The sequence below is a fragment of the Pteropus medius genome, unplaced genomic scaffold (genome assembly GCF_902729225.1).
Source record: "Pteropus medius unplaced genomic scaffold, Ma_sr-lr_union100, whole genome shotgun sequence".
In the NCBI taxonomy this organism is placed as follows: domain Eukaryota; kingdom Metazoa; phylum Chordata; class Mammalia; order Chiroptera; family Pteropodidae; genus Pteropus; species Pteropus medius.
The window spans coordinates 25,719,841-25,740,889 of record NW_024344378.1 but is presented as its reverse complement, the minus strand read 5'-3'; the positions used below and the strand labels follow the sequence as shown (position 1 = coordinate 25,740,889).

The window sequence follows — 21,049 nt, the reverse complement described above, 5'->3', positions numbered from 1 at the left end:
TGATCATATGGTTTTTATCCTTTATTTTGTTTATGTGGTATATCTTATTAATCAATTTGCATATGTTAAACCTGTGCCCCTGGAATGAAGCCCACTTGATCATGATGTATAATCTTTTTTATGTATTGTATTCAATTTGCTAATATTTTGTTTAGTATTTTTTCATCTGTATTCATCAGAAATATTGGCCTGTAGTTTTCTTTTTTTGTTATCTTTACCAGGTGTTGGTATCAGGGTAATGTCGGTCTCATAAAATGAGTTAGAAAGTATTGCCTCCTCTTCAATTTTTTTTTGGAAAAGTTTGAGAAGAACAGTTATTAAGTCATCTTTGAATGTTTAGTAGAATTCGCTAGTGAAGCCATCTGGTAGTAGACTTTTACTTTTGGGGGAGTTTTTGATAATTGTTTCAATTTTCTTATTGTTGATTGGTCTATTTAGATTTTCCAGTTCTTCGTGATTCAGTCTAGGAAGGTTGTGTATTTTTAAGAACTTGTCCCTTTTTTCTAGGTTATTGCTGGCATGTAATTTTTCATAATATTCTTGTAAGATGCTTTGTATTTCGGTGATATCTGTCATAACTTTTCTTTCATTTCTAATTTTGTTTATTTCTGTTTTTTCTCTTTTTTTCTTAGTGACTCTATCCAAGGGTTTGTCAATTTTATTAATCTTTTCAAAGATCTTTTCTTTGTTGCATTTATTTTTTCTATTGTCTTTTCTCCATTTCATTCTGCTCTAATTTTTATTATTTCCTTCCTTCTGCTAACTTTGGGCTTCATTTGTTCTTCTTTTTCCAGTTTTTTTTTTTTAAGTTATAATGTTAGGGTGTTTATTTGAAATTTTTGTTGTTTGTTGAGATAGGCATGTAACGATGTGAACTTTCCTCTTATTACAGCTTTTACCATGTCCCGAAAGTTTTGATATGTTGTATTTTCATTTTCATTTGTTTCTGTGTATCTCTTGATCTCTCCTTTTAGTTCTTCTATGACTTAGTCATTCTTTAGTAGTATGTTATTTAATCTTCACATATTTGTGGTTTTTCTCACTTTCTTTTTGCAGTTGATTTCTAGTTTCAAAGCATTATGTTCAGAGTATATGCTTGGTATGATTTCAGTCTTCTTAAATTTGTTTATGCTAGTTTTGTGTCCCAACATATGGTCTATCCTTGAGAATGTTTCATGTGCTCTAGAGAAAAATGTATAATCTGATCTTTTGGGATGAAAGGCTCTGTAAATTTCAGTTATGTCCGGTTGGTCTAATGTGTCATTTAAGGATGTTACTTCCTTATTGATTTTCTGTTTGGATGATCTGTCCATTGCTGACAGTGGGATATTTAGGTCCCCTACTATAATTGTTTTTGTCAGTTTCTCTCTTTAGTTCTGTTAGTAGTTGCCTTATATATTTTGGTGCTCCCTGGTTGGGAGCATATATAATGATAAGTATTATATCTTCTTGGTGTATTTTCTCCTTTATCATTATGAAGTGTCCATCTTTGTCTCTTGTTACTTTTATCTTGAAGTCTGTTTTGTCAGATATATTAGTATGGCTACACCTGCTTTTCTCTGGATGCCATTTGTTTGGAGTATCATTTTCCACCTAGTGGTTAGGAGACAGTAATAAGCTTTTTGGTGCTAGCCTAGAAATTTTTACAATGTTAAGAAACATAGGTATTTTTTTTTTTTACCCAAATTAAAACTAGTGTAAGGTTATTAAATATATTTCTTTGAATTTTTAAAAAATCTCAGTGGATATGGATATCTTAGTTATGCTAAAATTACATCTAGTAGTTAATTATATCTGGAAAGAGTTCACATCAATTTACATTTTAACAGTAATTTTAGCTATAGTTGTATATGAAGTGTCTTTGAAAGTGGCTGTCCCACAATGGAGTCATAATATAAGAATAATTTTATTTCCTTATACTAAGTACCCCATGGTTTACTGTAATGTTAATTGAATACATATAAATTATGCCATAAGCGAGTATTCTACTTTATTGAAAATGTCCCTTTTGTGAAGCTAAATTATATTGAAATTCGTGATTTAATAACTATGGGTGACTGTAAATTTATTTAAACATATAAAGAAATGAGGTGGAGCAAATGATTTTACTAAATTGTATTAAATTATTTGGGATGCTGACTAACTGTACCCTGGTGGAAGCTTAATAATATCAACTTTTGTTTATAGCTCAACAGAAATAGATGACATGCTTAGAAAATCTACAAATCTGCTGCTGACCAGAACTTTGAATAGCTGTTTACTGAACCTTATTAGAAAACCTCATATAGGTTTGACAGAGGTAGGTTTATAGCTAAATGTTTCATTGTATGAAACAACTGTTATAAATTGTTATTGCTGAACATCATCCTTTAACACTAGCTTTCTATTTTAAATTTATTGATGGAAGTGGATTTGTTTTAAAATAAAAGAAGTATCAGCATAAATTCAAGCAATGTGACAAAAAACAGTTTTTACATGAGGAATAATAGATACCGTAGTCTCCCCTTATCCATGGTTTCAGTTACCTAAGGTCACCTGTAGTACAAAAATATTAAATAGCAAATTCCAGAAATAAACAATTTAAAAAACAATTTTAAGTTTTAAATTGTGCACCATTCCGAGTAACATGATGAAATCTCGCACGGTCCCTCTCCATCCCACCTTGGGCATCAATCATCCCTTTGTCCAGTGTATCCACATTGTGTATGCTACCTACCTGTTAGTCACTTAGCAGCTGTCCCAGCTATGGAACAACTGTCGTGGTATCCTAGTGCTTATGTTCAAGTAACCTTTATTTCACTTAATAATGGCCCCAAAGCACAAGAGTATTGATACTGGCAATTCAGCTCTGCCAAAGAGAAGCTGTAAAGTGTTTCCTTTAAGTGAAAAAGAGAAAATGCTCGAATTAATGAGGAAAGAAAAAAATCGTGTTGTGAGGTTGCTAAGCTCTATAGTAAGAACCAATTTTCTGTCTGCGAAACTGTGAAAAAGAAAAAGGAAATGAAACTAAAGAATGTGCCAAAGTCACACAGCAGCCTAACTCCAGAATATAGTTACTGTACTATACTATCTGGATAAGCGAATGCCTGTTTTGTCCGGCTTTTGTCTCAGTGTGCTAGTTTTGCTGTTGTACCTCAGACTGCAAAAGTTAAGGCCACAGTGTGTGATAAGTTAAGATGGAAAAGATGTTAAATTTGTGGGTAGAAGACATGAATGGAAAACATGTTCTGACTGACAGCAATATGTTGCACCAGAAAGCATTGATCCTATACGAAGACTTCAGCAAGAGATCCCCTGAAACGAGTGACTATATTCACATAACTTTTATTACAGTATATTATTATAATTGTACTATTTTATTATTAGTTATTGATGTTAATCTCTTATTGTTCCTAATTTATAAATTAAACTTTATCACAGATATATTTGTATAGGAAAAAACACATAAGGTTCAGTACTAGTGACTGTTTCAGGAATCCACTGGGGGTGTTGGAACATATCCCCTGCAGAAAAGGGGCAACTACTGTAACTGAAGATGGTGGGAATATATGTAAATTTATAATCATGTTTTTAATAAAAACAAATGGCTTTGTGTACATGTAACATGTATTTTACCAATCTATTTTTTATTTTTTAGCTAGTGCAAATTATCATAAACACAACACACCTGGAACAAGCTTGCAAATATCTTGAGGACTTTATAACTAACATCACAAATATTTCCCAAGAAACTGTTCATACCACAAGACTTTATGGACTTTCTACCTTTAAGGTATGTAAAATTCCGACCAAATGTTTTGATTTCAATCACTGTAAGCAAACTTTAAAAAATTAAAGATAATTTTTTTTATATACATGATTCTATTATATTCCAAACAATTGAAAATTAGAGGTAATCATTGTTAACAATGAGCAGATAAATGTCAATTCCTTTTTGGCATTTTAAACATCTTATTTAAATGGAGAAAAGTGTGTTGATTTTCTACAGCTTTATTACATTTTGTTCATGTTTTGAAAACTTAACAGTAGTACTGAATCAATCTCACTGGATTTCCATTAATGTCTGACAGTTCAATAATTAATTTTTTGTGTAATGTGTATACGTGTGTATGTTTGGAAATTATAAATAAGACGATTAGATAAGTGTAAGATTTGCCTTACATCCTTTATTGGGTCTGATATGAAAGAAAGTACCATCTTGTTATACATTATTAAAAGTCCTACTTTTATCTGAACAGAAGATTTCTGTTTGTATAATACTCTGAGATATACTGAAAGATTAATTAATGGTTGTTTTAAGCAGAATGGAAGATTAAATAATTTCATGTTTGTTTTATAAACTTATTATTTTATTGACTTGGGGTCATATAGGTGCGACACCGGCATAATATAGTAATATAAATCCTTTTGCATTGAATATTTTGCTAAACTAATATAAACTACTTACTGATCCTTTATCTGTAAAAGAAGCTTGCCAGTTTAAGCTCATAGCCCTAAGTTTTCTATTAAAAAGAATTCTCATCTTTCTATTCTTGCTATATTATAAATTATCCAATTTGTCTTCTAAAATTATAGTATAATCATTTATAATTAAAAAATTCAGTATACTTATATTTATAAATAAATTAATTAATGTTAATAGTAACCAGACTTTGAAAGTTTAGAAATGACGCTTAGTTCCTAAAATCATCTGCCTGGCTCCCACATCTTATATTTCTCTGGTAATTATTGAGCTCATGTAGTCATCCTGATACAGAAGGCACAAATGCAGATAATATCTGAGTGAGCAGATAAATAAAATTAGTTTTTTGAAAACCGAGACTGAAGTGGAACAAAGCAGGTGTTCATTTATCCAGATAGTATAGTATGGTAATTAAGGGTGTATACTCTGGAGTTGCACTGCTATGTGACTTTGGCACATTCTTTAATTTGAGTGATTCCCAGTTTTATTATTTATAAAAGTACCAATATATTACCTACCTTATACAATTATTATGAAAATTAAAGGGGTTGCTTAGCACAGTTTCGTTTGTTGTACATCATCTATGTTCTGAGCACTCTTCTAGGTGCTGGAATATAAAAATGTATCCCTGCCCTCAAGAAGCTCATAGAAGAAAAAACTATAAAAAGATACTTGACAATATGGTGTGATAAGTACCGTAACATAGGAGGAAACTCCACACGTTTTTGGATACTTATCCAAGGACAAATTGATTCTTTGCTTTTATATTAGATTTTATACAGTTATTCTTCTTTTTCTTTATTGCTCTCTGTCCTTATGTCCATGTGTTACTCATACACTGTCAAGAAGGGATGTACTAAGGACTGGAGTTGTAAGCATATTTAACTGTTAATGTTAAGTTTAATAGGCTTACTCTGTACTCTGATTAAAACATGAATTGCCTTGACCTCTGGTGTAGCTAGGGATCTTCACACAATTTTCTCATTAGTTATAACTCAAAAAACCAAAGATACTGGAACATGATGCTCTTAGAGTAAGGGATCTTGGAACTGTACTTCTCAAAATCTGCCTTTTGGGAGGGAACATTTAGAAATGTTAGCATTGGTCCATCATTCCACCGATTCCTTAAGTTTAGCTATTTAGTTGAAACTACAATTGCCATATAATACCTCTTGAGTTTTCTTGGAAATCAGGAAATGAAGTTCAGCCTTTATAAATCATAGAGCACCCTTGTTTTTTGTTGTTGTTAGTTCTTTTGTTTTATTTTTACATAGAACTCAGGAAACCCTTTTTGTTTTATGATAGGTGAACAAGAGCTGTTTCAAGCTCAGTATCTGAAGGTCAAGTATTCTTCAGTTCTACCTTTGGTCTATTTCAGGAGGAATTTGTCATAACTATGATATGAGGAAGCAATTCAAGATCAAGGATTGTAAAATCAGTATTAAAGTGAATTACTGAGGGAGATGGGGAAATTTCCATTCATAGTGAATAGTCAGTCATGTTGCCTCTTTCTAAGAGCTGGTTAAAGTACAGTCTTGATTACAGACATTAGCATGGATTGTTTAGTTAACCTCTTAGCCTAATTTTTTCAGTTCGATGACTCTACCAAACATATTCCTAGGATCCTTTTACCTACACCTCCTTTTGTTTCCCCTCCAAAAATCACATGACACACAGAGTGCTTGATTCATATCATATTTATTTTATGAAATATACAGACTGTCTTATTAGCTTGTACTTTTCATTTTGCTAAATCTGTGAGTGATAAAGAGGTAAATTAAGTAGTTCCTGCCCTCAAGCAGTACCTCAGCCTTTTTGAAATTAACCTGGACCCACACTGAGAGCTACTTGAAGCTATTAATATAAGACTTCCAACTGAACAGATTTGCATCAGAATAGAGGGAAAAATGGGAATACCATTCCCTTTTTAATCTGTATAGTAAAGAAATGACCCAGTTTTTTCTCTTTGGCATCAGAGCGCTTTAACTTTGCTCGATGAAGCTTTTCCAACCTGCCACTCTGAAGAGTCCTTTTCTTTTGAGTCCTGGAAGTTATTACAACTGTAAGTGCCAAGAAGAAATATGCTTCTGATTCTTTTTCTAGTTTGCCATTTTTAAATCTGTTAATGACTACGTAACAAAGGTTTTTTAGAATTATAGCTAATGTGACAGTGGTAAATTATCTTTGATTAAGGGCTTGAAATTGTTTTCCTATGGAGGAAGGACAAGGTACTTGGACTTTTAAAAAAGTCTTTTTTATTAAAGTATTACATATACATATAAATATGTACAACTTATAAGTGAACAGATTATAAATATATATATATAGCTCGATATATTTTTAAAAAGTGAACACAGACTTTGGTTTCTAGTCTGGCAGGTAAAGAGCTTGGAAGTTGTCACTCTATGTTAACAAGTAAAAAATTGAGAAAACTGAAAAATCAACAACCCTTCTTTAATTTGTCAGAGAAGTACAATCATAGGGCAAACTACTGCCCCCAAAATTGGAGAGACAGGCAGATACAGAGAATTACAACTTAATGGAGCAGAAACCTCTGCAGGAACCACTGCCTGTGGTAGGAAAACCTAATCTGTACTTGAGGAATTGCTGAAGACTCAGTGTGGATAAGTCTGAAAGTTAAAACTTCAGAGGGAGCCAGACTGAAAGGAAGAAACGCAGTTTGAATAGAGTGTTAGAATGAGATTCAGAATGAGATTCAGATATGTCAGGGATATTGGAATCATCAGACCAGGAATTAAAAAAAAGACTATGATTAATATACCGAGGACTTTAATGGATAAAGTAGAAAACATGAAAGAGCAGATCATAATGTAAGCAGAGAAATGGAAAATCTAAGAAAGAATAAAGAAAATGCTAGAGATCAAAAACACTAACAGAAATGAAGAATGTCTTTGATGGACTTAGTATACTGGACACAGCTGAGAAAAGAATCTCTGAGCTTGGGGATATGTCAATAGGAACTATTTTTCCAAAACAGAAAAACAGGAAAGAAGCACTGAAAAAAATATATACAGAATATCCAAGAACTATGGGACAACTACAAAAGGTACAGCATACATGCAGTGGGAATATTAGGGGAGAAAAGAGAGAAAGGAACAGAAGCAATATTTGATGCAATGACTGAAAATTTCTCCAAATTAATGTCAGGCATTAAGCCATGTATTCAGAAAGCTTAGAGAACACAGAATAGATGCCAAAATAGCTACACGTAGGCCTACCATATAAAAACTGCAGAAAATTAAAGATAAAATCCTGAAAGAAGCCTTAGGAAAAGATACCTAGAATAACAAAGATAAGAATTATATCTGACTTGTCTTCGTTAACCATGTAAGCGAGAAGAGAATAGAATGAAATACTTAAAGTGTCAAGAGAAAAACACCCACCAACCTAGAATTTTATGTCCTGTGAAATTACCCTTCAAAAGTGAAGGAGGAATATACTTTCTCAACAAACAAAAATTGAGGAAATTTATTGCCAGTAGATCTGCCTTGCAAGAAATATTAAAAGAACTTTTTTCAGAGATAAAGAAAATGACATAGGTCAGAAACTTGGATCTACACAAAGAAAGGAAGGGCACTGGAGAAAGTATCAGAGAAGGTAAAATAACTTTTATCTTTCTTAATTCATCTAATAGATTATGATGTGTTCAAAATAATAGCAACAATGTATTCTACTATGTATGCTTTCACATATATATGCTTATATATGTCTATAAGAAATTAATGACAGCAATGACACAAGGCTTGGGAGGGAGGAATTAGTATTATTTTGTTATTACAAGATACTCTTTCTACCCATGAAATGGTATGTTATTTGGAAATGGACTTGGAATAATTATAAATATATATTAGAAAGTCTAGGGTAACCACTGAAAAATGTAAAGAAGTATAATTGATATGCTAAGAAAGGAAAGAAAATGGAATCATACACATGCTCAGTTATCACAAAAGGCAGAAAAAGAGTAGAACCCAAAAATAGGAACAAAGAACAAGTGCAACAAATAGAAAACATTAACAAACATGAAAGATATTAATTCAGTATATCAATAATTACTTTAAACATCAATGGTCTAAAAACACCAGTTAAAGGACAGGTTGTCAGAGCAGATCAATAAAACAATATCCAACTATATGTTGTTTCAAAAACCCAGTTTTAATATAAAGATTAAAAGTAAGTGATGGAGAAAGATATTCCATGTTAACATTAATCAAAAAAGTGAGAGTGGCTCTATTTCAGGCAGAGCAGACTTCAGAACAGAGTTATCAGGGATAAAGAGAAGGGCATTACATAATGAAAAAGGGGTCAGTTCTCCAAGAAGATATAACAATTTTTAATGTGCATGTGCCTGACAACAGAAAGTCAAATACATGAAGCAAAAACTAATAGAACTTCAAGAAGATATGGATGAATCCACTGTTTAGTTGCAGACTTCAGTACCCCTTTATTAGAAACAGACAGATCCAGCAGACAGAAACTCAATGAAGACATAATTGAACTCAATACCTTTCATCAGCTGGATCTCGTCAACATCTATAGACTCTTTCGACAATAACAGAACATACTTTCTTAAGCTCAAATGGCACATTAACCAAGAAAGACCCCATTCTGGGGCATGAAACACATCTTAACAAATTTAAAAGAATAGATACCATAGAGTGCTCTCAGAGTTCAGTGAAATTAAACAAGAGATCAATTACACAACAAAGCTGGAAAATTCCAAAATATTTGTAGATTAAACAGCACACTTCTAATTAACATGTGAATCAAGGAACAAAAGTGTTACTAACTCTGCCCATGGATTTGATAACCTAGATGAAATGAACCGATTCCTTGAAAGACACAATCTGCCAACTCATACAAGAAGAAATAGATAATCTGAATAGACCTACATCTTTGTATCAATAATTAATAATCTTCCAAAACAGAAAACACCAGGCCCACGTGGGTTCACTGGTGAATTCTATTAAACATTTAACAAAGAAATTGTACCAGGTCTCTAGCCTCTTTCAGGTAGAAGCAGAGGGAGTACTTTTGAATTCATTCTACAAGGCCAGCATTACCCTAATACGAAAACCAGACAAAGATAAGAAAACTACAGGCCAATATCTCTCATGATCATAGATGCAAAAATCCTCAACAAAATATTATCAAATCGAATCTGCGACAATTTACAAAAGGAATTCTATGTTATGACCAATGGGGTTTATCCCAGGTATGCAAGACTGGTTCATCATTTAAAAATCAATTAATATAATTTATTACATCAACAAGCTGAAAAAGAAAGATTACATTCTATCAATAGATATAAGAAAAACATTTGACAAAATTCAACACCCATTCATGATAAAAACACTCAATAAACCAAGGAATAGACAGGAACTCCCTCACCCTGATAAAGAATATCTACAAAAAATCTACTACTAACATCATATTTAGTGTTGAAGCTTTTCCACTAAGATCTAGAACAAGGCAAGGAGGTCCCTTTTCACCATTCCTTTTCAGCTTTATAATGGAAAAAGACAAGAAAAGGAAATAAATGATATACTGATTGGGAAGGGAAAAATAAAACCATCTTTGTTTACAGATAACATGATCATGTTATGTAGAAGATCCAAAAGAATAATTTTTAAAAATCAACTCCTGGAACTAATTAGCAACGATGGCAAGGTTTCAGATACAAGGTTAATGTACAAAAGTCAATAGCATTCTTATTTACCAGTGCATTAATCAACTCGGGCTGCCATTTTAAAAAATGCCGTAGACTGAGTTGCTTAAACAGCAAAAATTAATTTTCCCACAGTTCTGGTTGCTGGAAATTTGAGATCAGAGTACCACCATGGTAGGGTTCTGGTGAGAACTATCTTCCCGGTTTATGGATGGCCACCTTCTTGTTGTGTCCTCATGTGGCAGAGAGAGAGGCTCTGATGTCTTTCTCTTTTTATATGGGTGCTAATCCCATCTTGAGGATCCTCATCCTCATGACCTCTTCTAAATCTAATTATCTTTCAAAGTTTTCATCTCCAAATACTATCACATTGGGTGTTAGGGCTTCAACATTTGAATTTTAGAGGGATACAATTCAATCTATAACATTCTGATCCTAGCCCCCAAAATTCATGTCTTTGCATTCAAGATACACTTATTTAATCCCAAGAACCCCCAGAATCTTAACTTGTTCCAACATTAACTCAAAGGTCTCATGTCCAAAATTTCATGCAAATATCATCTAATATGTGAGTGAGATTCCAGGTATAATTAATCCCGAGGCAAAATTTGTCTTCAGCTGTGAACCTGTGAAACCGGACAAGTTATGTGCTTCTGAAATAGAATGGTGGAATAGGCATAGGGTACATAATCTCATTCTAAAAGGGGGAAATGAGAAAGAAGGAAGAGATGATGAGTTCCAATCAAGTCTAAAACTTAACAAGGCAAATTTCATTAGATTTTAAAGCTCAAGACTAATCCTCTTTCATTTGTTGTTTCACCTTCTAGACTCCTGGGGTGGGGTTGCACCTCTGCATCTCTGCCTTAGAGGGCTCCCACTCCCAGGGTGGCTGCCTTCTGACTTGTTGAAACTGAGACAGTGCCTCAGTTTTTGAACCAAGGAGGCAACCCTGATGATCTCGGAATTACTTTAGGGATGGTTCTTCTCTTTCCTTGAAGAATAGCACATAGTTGTCATTAGCTCTGTGGTCTGGTCCTGTAGGATCTAAGAAGTTCAACAGACTTACTTTGTCCTATCTCTGTCTTCTTCAATTCAAACTGTCAGTGTTTCTGCTGGTATAATCCCCAAATTTCTTTATCAAGTGATAGTTCAGCCACATCCTTAGTATTCTTTTGCTAACATGCTTTCTAATTTTTTGTAACATGGACAAGTTGAGAATTTTTCAAATCTTTAAGTTCTGATTCCTTTTTGCTTAACAATTCCTTATTCAATTCATTTTTCTCTTCTCTCATTTTACTGTAAGCAGTCAGTAGGAATCAAGCTGCTCCTTCAACACTTTGCTTAGAAATCTCCTCAGCTAAATATCCAATTTCAGTGTTCACAAGTTTTATCTTCTACAAAACACTAGAACATTCACATAATTTAGGCGTATTTTTTTTCCACTTTGTAACAAGGATCTCCTTTCTTCCAGGTTCCAATAACATGTTCTTCTTTTCCACCTGAGACCTCACCAGCATTGCCCTTAATACATTCATATTTCTGGTATGCACCTCAAAAATTCTCCAGCCTCTACCCATTATCCAGATCCAAAGCTGTTTCCCTAATTTTAGGTATTTGTTACAATAGCACTCCACTCTCAGTACCAATATCTATATTAGTCTACTTAGGTTTCCATAACAAAATTAGAGATTAAATGGCTTAAACAGCAGAAGTTAATTTTCTCATAGTTCTAGAGGCTAGAAGTCCAGGATCAGGTGCTAGCATAGTTGGTTTCTTGTGAAGACTTTCTTTCTGGATTTCAGATGGCCACCTTCTCACAATGTCCATAACAGCCAGCAGCAAACAAGTGATATTTGAAATAAAAAAATACAATCTCATTTACATTACATTATGTTATATTTACATTAGCACCAAAATTGAAACCTTAAGTAGATATCTAAGAAAATACATGAATTTTATGAGGAAAGCTATAAAACTCTGATCAAAGAAATCAAAGAAGAGCTAAATAAATGGAGAGATTCCATATTCATGGATAGAAAGACTCAATATTGTCAAAATGTTAGTTCTTTCCAACTTGATCTTTAGATTTCAGGCATTCCTCCTCAAAATCTCAGCAAGTTGTCTTGTGGACATTGACAGACTGATTCTAAGGTTTATATGGAGAGGCAAAAATAGCCAACACAGTATGGATGGAGAAGAACAAAGTTAGAGGACAGATAATATCTGACTTTAAGATTTGTTATAAAGACAATGTGGTATCGGTCAAAAAATAGACACATGGATCAATGGAACAGAATAGAAAGCCCAGAAACAGACCCACATAAATATATTCAACTGATCTTTGACAAAGCAGTAAAGGCAATACAATGGAACAAAGATAGTCTTTTCAACAAATGGTGCTGGGATAAATGGTTATTCACATGCAAAGAAATGAATCTAGATGCAGACCTTACACCAATTACAAATATAAACTCAAAGTGGATCAGAGATCTAGATGTAAAATGAAAAATTATAAAACTCCTAGAAGTTAACGTTAGAGAATATCTGTATGACCTTGGGTGGCAATGACTTTTTAGATACCATATCAAAATCATGATCCAGGAAAGAAATAATTGATCAACTGGACATTGTTAAAATTAAAAACTTATGTTCTGCAAAAGACATCATCAGAGAATGAGAAAACAAGCCACATTCTGGGAGGAAATATTTGCAAAGGACATACCAGTTTTTTACTGATTTTATATATATACATATATATGTATATATATGTTTACATATATGTACATATATGTTTATATGTTTTATACATATAAAGAACTCTTAAAATCCAACAATAAGAAAATGGACAACTTGATTAAAAAATGGGCAAAAGGCCTGAACAGACGACCTCACTGAAGAAGATATACAGGTAGCAAATATGTATATGAAAAAATGCTTCTCATCATATATTATTAGGGAATTGCAAATTAACAGTGAAATACCACTGCATATCTCTTAGGATGGCCAAAATCAAAAATACTGCCACCACCAAATGCTCACGAGGATATGGAGTAACATGAATTCTCATTCATTGCTGGTAGGAATGTAAAATGTTACGGCCACTTTGGAAGACAGTTTAACAATTTCATACAAAACTAAACGTACTCTTACCATGTGATCTAGCATTTACACTCCTTGTTATATACCCAGGTGAGCTGAAAACTTATGTCCACACAAAAATCTACACATATAATTTTATGGCATCTTTAATCTTAATTGCCAAAACTTGTAAACAATCAAGATGTCCCTCAGTTAAGTAAATGGAAAAACTGGTACATTTAGACAATGGAATGTTATTTAGCACTAAAAAGCAATGAACTATAAAGCCATGAAAAGGAGAAGGACTTTAAATGATACTTTACTAAGTGAAAGAAGCCAATCCGAAAGGCTACATATCATATGATTCCAAGTATGTGATAATCAGGAAAAGGCAAAACATGAAGCCATGCACTGGGGGTCATAGATAGGGAGGGATGGATAGATAGAGCACAGGGGATTTATAGGGCAGTGAAAACTACTTTGTATGATACTATAATGGTGGATACATATCATACATTTATTTGTCCAACCCATAGGATGTATAATACCAAGAGTGAACCCTAGTGGTTCTATGGACTTTGGGTGATAAAGATGTAGGTTCATTGATTGTAACAAATGTACCACTCTGGTGGATCATTTTGATAGTGGAGGAGACTGGCAAATGGGGCTGGCAGGGTGGTATATGGGATATCTCTGTATCTTTCTCTAAGTTTTGCTGTGAACCTGCTCTAAAAAGTAAATTCTGTTTAAATTGAAAAAAAAAAGTGAACTTACCTATGTAATTATGAGGTGAAGAAAAAAAAGCATTGGTAGCGTTATAGAAGCCTCCTTTATGCCTCTTCCCAGTCATTAGCTTTTCTTTCTCTCAGTACTGACTTTAAACAGCACTGATTAGTTTTGTCTGTTTTGTCATCTTTATATGGAATCATAAAAGTGCATCTTTTTATATGTGTAACTTTCAACATAATTTGTGATATTTCATTTGTGTTGTTACATGTAGCTGGTTTTTTTTTCAATTTAGTATAGTATTCTATCATAGGATTTACCACAACTTATTTTTCGGCGTGTGAAGTATAATATCACTTCTGGCTACTCAGAGACATTTTTGGCTTCCTTCCTGATTATTGACTACATATGCGACTCAAATAACTGAAGTGTAACAGTATGAGTAAAATAAATTTATGTTTATTTAATTTTTAGTAATAAAGATAAATTTGTAGACTGATATACGTTTAAAACTAGTAAGGTATTAGAAAGGTTTTAGGAATTTTTTAAATTTTTTAAATTTTTTAAATTTTTTAAATTTCCCATTTAAATTATTTTTAAATTGTTTTACATTATAAAGCTGATTTATTATTGCAGTGTTAGCACTATTGACTGATTAATTACATTTCAACTTCTGATTACTTATATGTTTTATGTATAGTTTTTTGTGTTATTGGCGGTGTTCCTTTGTACTATTTCTTATTGTCCCACTTGATTGTCATTTTGTAAAATTTGAGTAACTACTTTATTAATTGAAACTATAGGGGATAGATAGATGAATTTTTTGTTCTCTGGGAGTTGAGTTAAAAAAGATGGAGGGAAAGTGTAAAGGGAAACAGGAATAATAAGAGTGTGATAGTAATAATTATATAATCAGCATGTTAGAAAATAACTAGGGTGTGGAGAATGATGGTCATTTTTTAAAAGCAATACTTGTAACATTTATTTTATTACCTGTTAATACCAGTTTCTCTTCTTATCTTCCCCTATTAGAGAGACTGCATAAAACAAGTTTTATGCTAGCAGCTGATGAAATGCATTTGAATTATATAAAATCCTAAAAGGTAGATCAGAGAAAAGCAAAAACTTAAATACTTTTAATAGTATGAATAATTAGGTCAATTATACGTAAAAGTGAATAATAGTGGTGCTACTTTGCCAAAACATAAAAACTAACAGAAAAAGCAAAAGCGTTTTTCAGTTCTATAAGAAAAAAAATCAACAAAATTTATAGACTACCTCAACCCCCATGGATACATGAAAGTGTTCAGCTTTCTGTTTTTCTGTAATTTATCATCAGTAGTCAATTATAACAAGTATCTCTTTTAAAGGTGGTAGAAAGCAGAAATAGAATAGGAAAGGAGATGGTCAAATACTTCAAAAAGCTATTTATATCAGGTGATTTGCAAACCTGAGACAACAACCTAGATTACCTAAGAAGAGGCAGATGCTATTATAAAGCCCCTAGCCATTCTTTAACCCTTGTGAGGTACAAAAGCCCCTGAAAACTGGAAAGATTAAAATGTAGCACCCACCTTTTAAAAAGGAAAAGGAGGTAATTTAGGTAATTTGAAAATTAGAAAATAGTTCAATTCATAATGACCTACAACAATCCTAGATAACCCAGAAGCTGGATTTTAAATTATTCTAGACTGATTGTAGCTCAAAATCTATATTGCCTTTTCCTGTGTATCACTAGAAGTGGTGTAGCTAACAAGTGGCTGTATGAGGGGTTTAGGTTTTCTAGGACAGGCTACTTTGATCAGGAACAATAAATGAAATATTTTGTTTTGTCTAAAGTAAGGCTTTGATTATTTCAAAAGACATTTCTGTGAACAAAGTAATAATTGGTTGGAACTTTTTTTTGATACTGATAGTTTTGGCCTGGGAGGATACATTAAATGATGTTTTTTGAGCAGAAATATATTTCTATCGTTCTGTGCTAGTTGCTGAGGAAAAGATGTGGATTGGTTCTTAAGCAGTAGGGTTTTTTAACCTAAAAGGGCAGATAACTGCAAATAAACAACTACAGTATGTAATAATTTGATTTGGTTTTGTAGCATTTTGAATTTGAATATCTTTAGATGAGATTTATGCTTTACAATCATACTGCCTGCCACAATCATCTTGCCTGCCATACTCATTCATGTTACCTGCCTGGACCTGAAGGCATTTGGATATTTGTATAAGACATAGCATATATCCTAAAACCTACAACTTTTTTTTTGAATCACAGTAATATAATGAAAAAAATCTTGTGAAAAGTAGCCATTTCACTAAATTAATTTGAAGCATAAGCAAGGAAATTTCTTTTATGTTTTGATTGGTTTTATGTACCAAACATAAAACAACTTTTCTTGATTGTCACACTGATGTCTAAAGTAGCTAAATAAAAAATTGTAATTCTTAAATTGGCTTCTCTTCCTATCTACTTTTTTATGTTGGTGCAGTAATTCCCCCTTATCCTCGGTTTTGCTTTCTGTGTTTTCGGTTATCCTCGGTCAACCCTGGTCCAAATATATTAAATGGAAAATTCCAGAAATGAACAATTTATACATTTCAAATTGCACGTTGTCCTGAATAACACGATGAAGTCTTATGCCATCCCCTTCCATCCCATCTGGGACATGAATCATCCCTTTGTCCAGCGTCTCCACACTGTGTGCACTACGCTCCTGTTTGTCACTTAGCAGCTCACTTGGTTATCAGATCGGTTGTCTCTTACAGAATCACAGTGCTTGTATTCAAGTACCTTTATTTTAGTTAGTAATGGCCCCAAAGCACAAGAATAGTGATGCTTGCAGTTCTGATCTGCCAAAAAGAAGCTGTAAAATGCTTCCTTTAAGTGAAAAATGTATGTATGTATGTTTGTATGTATATATGTATGTATGTACATACGTATGCACACGCACACACGCACATGCACGTATATACTAAAAACAATATATATAGGGTTCTGTACTCTCCATGCTTTCAGACATCCACTGAGGGGGATCTTGGAATAGGAAGACCACCAATTAGCGGGGACTACTGTACCACCATTTTTCTTGCCTCTTTTACTGGAAAATCTGGAGTTAATCTTCGATTTATTTCTTTTTAATTGCTCCTATCACACCCATTACCCTAGCATAACAAATTAGTAGGTTCCTGTGTTTAATTTTCCCTGCTCTGTCTATAGTGTCAACAGTGACACTGGGTAATGAGTTGGATGCTGTATGTTATTACCTTTAGAAATTCCTAGATCAAGATAGTAGATAATTGAAGCATTATTTCTTGAATTAGAGTAGGAAGAAATTAGCTAGAGTATACCTTAGTTTTGACAGTTCCAACTTCATCTCCCACTTAGATTTTTAATGCTCAGAAAAATGTCATAGAAATGTTCCCCTTGCTCCAAGTGAGTAATATTAAATGTAACCTTTTTTCTAGACTGTTCAATAAAATGTTTCAACTAAGATACTTATATTAATCAAGGCCATTAGCATACTTATATTAATCAAGGCCAATTGACAAGAATTGATAGAAAAAAACAAATTAAAATGTCCTAAATAAAAAAGGAAAATTATTATAGTGTAATTGGAAAGTCCAAGAATAGGGCAGATTTCATGTGAGGCTGAAACCAACGGCTGAGATGTCACCAAGGACCCAGAGTTCCTCCATCTTTCATCTCTGCTTTATATAATTTTGACCTCATCTTTAGACTACACATGGTGGCCCAGCAGCTATAGATGCTCTCCTTCTAGCCACAGAATGGCTGCTTGGTCACAGTGTCAAACCTCATATCCTCATGCACTGTCATCTGAAGGAAGAGGGCATATTTTCCACTAGGTGCTATGGAACTCCTTAGGATAAGATAATGATAATTGCTAATTGATCTCATCAGGATCCATCCTTGGAACTAGGTATAGGTGGTATTTTATGCAGACCAAATGGAGCTGTGAATGGGGGCAGAGTGGGTTTCCAAAATGTGTTTGGGGGCTGTCCTAAGAAGGCGGAATTGATAATAGACAGTAAATCATAGATGTTTACTAAAATGTTTAGCTGTTACTAGTTAGCTTTTATTTAAAAGACACATGCTCATGGTCTAGGAGGTTTAGGGTGAAGTTTGCGCATGTGTATTTTTTTTTTTTTAAGTTTCTTAGGTGGTTCTGTTGCACACCTGTGGTTGAGAACCACTAATATTACAGCATCGTTTAATTCTTAAACATATTAATAAAGTAAGCCAGTTATGCTAGATACATTTCTGCCTCCAGAGGGCACTGTTTTTTGTTTGTTTTTAATGAAGGAAGAATTAATTGCTTTGTTTATAAACTGAACCTTTAAACATTTAATTTAGGACTTAGTTCATATGTTTCTGACTTTCTGATGAGGTCATAAGGATTGAGAGTATTTGGTTTCAACTGTAGTAGAACTCAAGAATTCCAAACTAATTTCTTAACCGTCTCTAAATTATAGTTCAAAATCTTTTTTAGAAATTTCTTTGTATACGTACCTTAGAAATGTACCTTTGTATATGAATATAGGAAAAGTTAGAATGAAAATGTTTTGTCTTTTTGTTCCAATTTCTTTAAAAATAGAATGTAGTGAGTCAGTTCATACAGTTCATGCACATATTTTTTTTCTAATGATTATATTTGTCTGAATTATAAAATAAGCAGAATCCTTAGCAAAGATCTTTCAAGTGTTGACTTCAAAATATTTTTCTGCCTAGAAAGGCTGTCTGAAATTTTTTTCACACAGCATAGCCACTGATTCCCTTAGATTTCTTTGGTTACTATTATAGCCTATGGAAAATGTCAATAAACTTCAAAAATATAAACTACCCTTCCCCAAAATTTTGTTTAATATGTTGTGGAAAGTTACCTTACCCTGGATAGTTTATGGGAAAGGTGGAACCTGCTCTTGGTGTCATCTCAGGAAAGATTAATCAGCAGTGCTCTAACAAAAATTAATAAATTGTTGTTTTTCTCTTTATTTTGCTTGGTTCCTTTTCAGAAAATTAGTGACTTTTGAATCACTATCCAGAAAGCATATAATTTTAATGACTTCATTTGACTATAATGTGAATGGTTTCATCATCATCGTTTTTATAATTTTTCTTCCTCCAGATAAATAATACAGTGTTTGTTTTATCACTTCAAAATTTTTAGATATTTGGTCCCTCTCCCTCTCTCAATTTTTGGTTAATGTTTTAATTGTCCCATACTTATTTTAAAAGTTCAAGAAAATCTGAAATAACTCTTCTTTCTAACAAAATTCAATATAGTAAAAAGGAGGAATTAAATATAGCATTCATTTTAAAAATGGATTTAAATTAGAATCGTAAAAGAATAGTTATTTTTTTAAGACATCTTAAATTTCACCAAAGTATTTTAGTTCTGTGAGTTTGTAGGAGAGGCATTCTTTCCCTTCCTGCTTACATCAGAGGCAACCCAGAAAAGCAAGAGAAACCATATAAAGCAGTCTGAGTGCAGCTAGAGAATTTAGTAGAGAGTTAAAGCAACCAGACTCCAAAGTTTCTTTGCCTGGTCATAGAAGGGAAGTAGGTTAAATATTATGGGATAAGTATATGGTTCTGATCTTTAGGCCTCCCTTATCTGGTTGCCTTCTGGAATTGCAGTTTAATTTCATTTCTATAGTGACCTATATTCATCTGCTTAGATCTAGTAAAGGTAGTGAAATAGAAGGGACTGATGATGAACACTGGGGCAAAATACAAAGTGATAAATATACATTTTTATATTTCTTTGAGAAATTGGCAAATAAGCGGTATCATTAGGGGGTGTGATGGCCATAAGCATTTGCAAACTTAGGTATCTGCCCCTGATTCTGTTAGGGAGGTTAAAGAGACATATATTACTACCATGTCTAATGCACATTCAATATGATCCCCTTTTCACTACTGTTTCATGTTTTAAAAAAACATTCTGTGAATGTTTAATACCCAATTTTTTTCGCCCTTACATGCAAATAACTACAGGAAGGTAAGCTAATTTGGACAAATTGGATGGCTTGGAATTCTGACATACTGATTGTTTTCTTACAGTTCACTAAGTAAACATTTATTGAGCATTGCTAGGTACCCAACACTAATGGGTGTAAGGAAATAAATATTTTTTTGAGCACTTACTGGGTGCTTAGTACTGTTAGAGTACTTTATGTTAATTATAAAAGTTTGTGTAATGCTCAAAAGCTCAAAACAGCCCTCTGAGATAGTGATGGTTCTCTTTTCACAGATGAGAAAAACCAGGATTTATAAAAATTAAGTATTTGCTCAAGATATAAAGATAAATGAAATAGTGGAAATCAAACCCCTTCCTATTTTCTCAAACTTCTGGCTTGTATTCTTTATGGGTCATTTCTCCACTGTTCATTATTACCAGGATAGTGATTTTTTTAAACGGCCATGGATTCCTCGACACTTCTCTAAGTGAGAAGTGGAGATCTATGTCCCCTCCCCTTGAATCTGGGCAGGTTGATGACTGCTTTAACCAATATAATATAGTGAAAATAAAGTTGTGAAACTCTGAGGCCAGGACAAAAAAGGCAATGTCACTTCTACCTTATTGCAAGCATGGAACACATACTCAGAGGCCTCAGCTGCCATGTAAGAAGTCCAGGTACCCTGTAGCCACCATGCTCTGAGGAAGCCAAGGTGCATGAAGAGGCTACCCATCCCAGGTGCCAGACATGTGAGTGGAGAAACCTCCAGATGATTCTAATCTCCAGCTGTTGAGTCTCGTTCGCAGCTGAGGTCCCAGATACAGTGGAGCAGAGTCATCCCCACTATTCCCTGTTTGTATTTGTAACACATAGAACCTATGAACATAATAAAATGCTTGTTATTTTAAGTCACTAAGATTTGGGAGGAGGGTAGTTTGTTAATTAACAATAGTAACTGGAACGGCAAGTGACATAAACCTTCTTTCCAGTCCACATGATTTCTCCTTTTTCGCTACACATTTACTACACATGTAGTCAGTACTAATTTGTTAATATTTACTCATTTTGTGATTATTTTATTTGTGCACTTTTCTATTCCAAGTAGGTCATAAACTTCT

The 21,049-nt window shown here is 33.3% G+C and overlaps 1 protein-coding gene across 2 annotated transcripts in view; it reads left to right on the top strand.

Moving 5' to 3' along the window:
• The window catches only part of EXOC6 (exocyst complex component 6), a 170,036-nt gene that overhangs the window by 83,506 nt on the left and 65,481 nt on the right, over positions 1–21,049 (top strand). For both annotated transcript variants that reach the window (XM_039871724.1, XM_039871722.1), the window contains exons 16-17: positions 2,188–2,299; positions 3,638–3,772. In XM_039871724.1, coding sequence (XP_039727658.1) covers positions 2,188–2,299; positions 3,638–3,772 — 247 coding nt within the window. The remainder of the gene's footprint in view (positions 1–2,187; positions 2,300–3,637; positions 3,773–21,049) is intronic.